Source organism: Pezoporus flaviventris, unplaced genomic scaffold (genome assembly GCF_033815535.1).
Source record: "Pezoporus flaviventris isolate CSIRO_AGI_PZ_B2104156 unplaced genomic scaffold, CSIRO_AGI_Pfla_v1 ptg000080l, whole genome shotgun sequence".
Taxonomy (NCBI): domain Eukaryota; kingdom Metazoa; phylum Chordata; class Aves; order Psittaciformes; family Psittacidae; genus Pezoporus; species Pezoporus flaviventris.
Window position 1 is genome coordinate 1395742 of NW_026892628.1, and position 3590 is coordinate 1399331.

At 59.4% G+C, this 3590-nt stretch overlaps 1 protein-coding gene across 1 annotated transcript; it reads right to left on the reverse strand.

Annotated features, from left to right (window-relative positions):
• Window positions 1-971: 971 nt before the first annotated feature.
• RPS15 (ribosomal protein S15) lies at window positions 972-2363 on the reverse strand. Its single transcript, XM_061474584.1, is given in 5 exon segments — window positions 972-1133; window positions 1634-1756; window positions 1758-1869; window positions 1981-2066; window positions 2307-2363. Coding segments are annotated over 5 exon segments (438 nt in total). The 5' UTR covers window positions 2310-2363; the 3' UTR covers window positions 972-1019.
• Between the last annotated feature and the right edge of the window lie 1227 nt (window positions 2364-3590).

Genomic DNA, 3590 nt, shown 5'->3' on the forward strand with positions numbered 1-3590 from the left:
GGGCAGATGGGATCACACCCCAGACCAGCACCGAGCCCCTGTGGGGCAAAGACCTGGCCCTCAGGTGCTGGTAACACTGGATGAGGCCATCAGTGTGTTTGTACTATCTCTGGCCACGGTCACCTGCAGCATCGTGAGGTTTTCCCAGCCCCAGCTTTCTGCCAACAACAACAACCACCACGACGACACCAGAGATGTGCCAGGGCAGGCCATGGTGGCAAACTGCAGGACTAGCGTGCTGGGAGCAGTGGGGCAGTGATAAAAGGGACCCTCCACACCAGTGGCTCCTGCAGAGAACCCCTTGGAATGGCTCCTCGGAGCTGGGGCCATTGCCACACCCCTGGCAGCCGCCATAGCTACCCTGCACCTTGGGGTGGCTCCAGAGCCAGCCTGGGCCATCCACATCGTCCTGAAGAGCAGCTTCTCCTTGGGGCCATAAAGGAAAACCTATCCACCCCCCTCAGCCTGAGCGAGGAACCAGCAGTTCACCCACCTGCTCCGAGCAGACACCAAAACCCTCTGGAATCCCACATCTAAGATGAGAAAATAGTAGTTCAGGATCTCAGTGCCCCACGATGTGTCCTTGGCACCTTCCATGCAGGGAATGGGCTGGTTCCAAAGCCACAGGCAGCCACCCACCCCTCAATCTGCTTTACTTCCATGGTCAAGCTCACGCTTCAGGCACGGAGCAGACGCTTCCCCAGCATTCCCAGTGTGACTGGAGCAACACCTGGAACGCCCCGAGTAACGTCACATAGATGGAAATGCCTCAAAGCAGACAGAAGTGGCATCCATCATGAAGAACAAGGCAAAGAACAAGGAATTTAACTCATCTACTAAACCCACTTGTGTGTGCTGCATGTGCTGACCAAAAGAACAGGTGAATTTTGGGGAGAACATCAAACCATGGCTGCGATGAGGGAGTTTTGCTCGCCCACAGCCCCAGGAACGCTGAGTCCAGGAGAGAAATCCTTGTGAGAAACACCTTTTATTTACACATGGAAAAGGCTCCCGCTTCGTTACTTCAGAGGAATGAACCTGGAGGAATGGGTGGCTCCGATGCCCGGGCGCCCGTGCTTCACCGGCTTGTACGTGATGGAGAACTCCCCCAGGTAGTGACCGATCATTTCAGGCTGTGAGAGAACAGAAACTGGTGTTGGCAGCGACCTGGGCTGGGGCACAGACCACAACCCCCCCCGTACCCCCCTGCAGCAGCCAGGGCATCGGCCACTGGCGGCCTGATGTGGTTCAGCGGGACGAGGGAGTCCCTCTGTCCCCCCAAGAGGGGAGCACACAACATCCAGGGCCTTTCTGTGCTCTCAGGCTGGATTTCACGTCCCTTAATGCTGCTGGCCGGGTGAGCTCACAGCACACCATGCGTTATTCCACTCCCAGGAAACCTCTGGGACGGGATCTGTTTCACCCAGTGCCGACGGGTAAGGAGGGAGCAGGCAGCACACGGCCTCACCCCCTTACTCCAAAGCTGCCCTCCTGTGAGCAGCCCGCACACAGGGCAGACACTTCTCAGACCCCTTCCATGCCGGTTTTGCTCCACGCAGGAGCCCCCACGCTGAAAACCTTAACACGGGGAATGCCGAGCTCGGACCGCGACCCAGCTGCGGCACCCCCTCACCTTGATCTCCACCTGGTTGAAGGTCTTGCCGTTGTACACGCCGACCATGCTGCCCACCATCTCGGGGAGGATGATCATGTCCCGCAAGTGGGTCTTCACCACCTCCGGCTTCTCCATGGGGGGGCGCCTCCTTCTTGGCCTTCCGCAGGCGCTTCAGCAGGGAATGCTGCTTGCGGCGCAGCCCCCGGTTGAGGCGCCGGCGCTGCCGGGCGCTGTACAACTGCATCAGCTGCTCGCTGCAAGGCACGGGCGCGCTGAGCCCGGGAGCCCCCGACAAACCCGCACCAACCCCGCAGCCCCAGCACGGGGCCCGGCTCCGCGCCAGCCCCGGCTCCCGCAGCGCTTACTAGGACATGTCGAGGAGCTGGTCCAGGTCCACCCCTCTGTAGGTGAACTTACGGAACGTTCGCTTCTTCTTCTGCTCCACCTCCGCCTGCAGCCGCCAGGGAGGAGCGGGCGTCAGGGCCCTGCTCACCGCACCCCTCCCCGCCGCCAGCCCCGGCCCTGCGGACCCCGCCGAGGCCTAGCCCCGCACAGCCCCCAGGAGAAACCAATCCCCGCCCACAGCAAAGAGCCCGGGCCGCCGCGGCAGCAGCGCCGGTGCCGGGCCCGAGGAGGCGGCGGCCGCGGCGGATGGAGCCGGATGGCGGCCGCCGGTACCCCCCGCGCTCACCATCTTGGCCGGGTGTCCTCGGAAAGGCCGCGCTGCGGCAGCTCTCGCGAGAGCAGCGACGGGACGGAAGGGGGCGAGAAGCTCCGCGCCCCAGCAAGGCTCCCGCCCTCATTGTCCTTAAAGGGGCCGCAGCCCGCAGCGCCCCGCAGCATCCCCGCACCAGGCTGGCGCCGAGCACCCCTCTCCTCCCAGCCCTGCTCAGACAACACCCGCCGAGCAGCAGCTTCATCGATGCTGCCTTCCTGCAGAGCCGGGTAGCGTTTCCAGCTCCAGTCGGTTGTGTTTGCCCCTAGGCAGGGATGAGCCCCGGTGGAGGTAACGGTAACCACCAGGAGCTGTTCTGTGCAGAAGGGATCAACCTCCAAAACCTCTTATCCAAGATGAGGTTGAATAGCAGCAAGGACTTGAGGTCTCCTTCCATTCTGCATGTCCGAAGTACACGGTGCCATCTTCCATGGTGCATTTCGGAGAGCAATAAATTACAAACCAAACCTCAATGAGGAAGTGAAAGTGGTTACAGCACATGGAAGTTACAGAGAGTAGGTATGACAGGAGCAGCCCCTGTTCCAGCACCCTGCTCTTTGTGCTCATGGCAGTGAGCAAGCAAGGAGCAGAGCCAAGAGGACTTGGAACAAGTGCAGCTGGCACGATCCAGACAAACAAGCGAAAAAAAAGCCCAAACAGAACCCCCCTTTGGACTGATCAAAGTCCTGTGATTGACTTCCAGTGCCATGGGTATGTCCCAACACATCCTTGCAGCTACAGGACAGACAACCCTGCAACACAGCGCTGCTGTTGAGTCAGCAGCTCCTTTATCACACTGGGACAGTTTGTGTCCCCTGGGCTTGACCCTGCGTTTACACAAGCCAAGCACTGGAGCAGTATTCTAGAAGACAGAAAACACAAACCCACGTTTTACCCGCAGTGCATTGAAGAGTCAAGGTCAGAGGAAGAGCAGCACACAGGGGGGACAAGCACGGTGACTGGCTGAGATGCAGTGCAGGAGCCCTTCAGCACCTCAGGTCCACTCCAGGTCAGAGCCAGCAGCAGCTTCAGCCTCTAGAAGCAAATCCAGCGGGGGCTTTCTTGACAAGGGCAGGAGGAGAACTGCTGAGCTCCACCGCCAGCAGTTGAGAGTCCACTGAGACACAGCTTAAGCATTCGTGCTGCTGTTAAAGACATGATTTTTCAAGGCTGCCAATTGATTTCCTCACGAAAACACAAAATTCACATGCAACTTTGTTGTCAAAAGAGGAGGAAAAAAAAAATAAAATGGAGACAGGC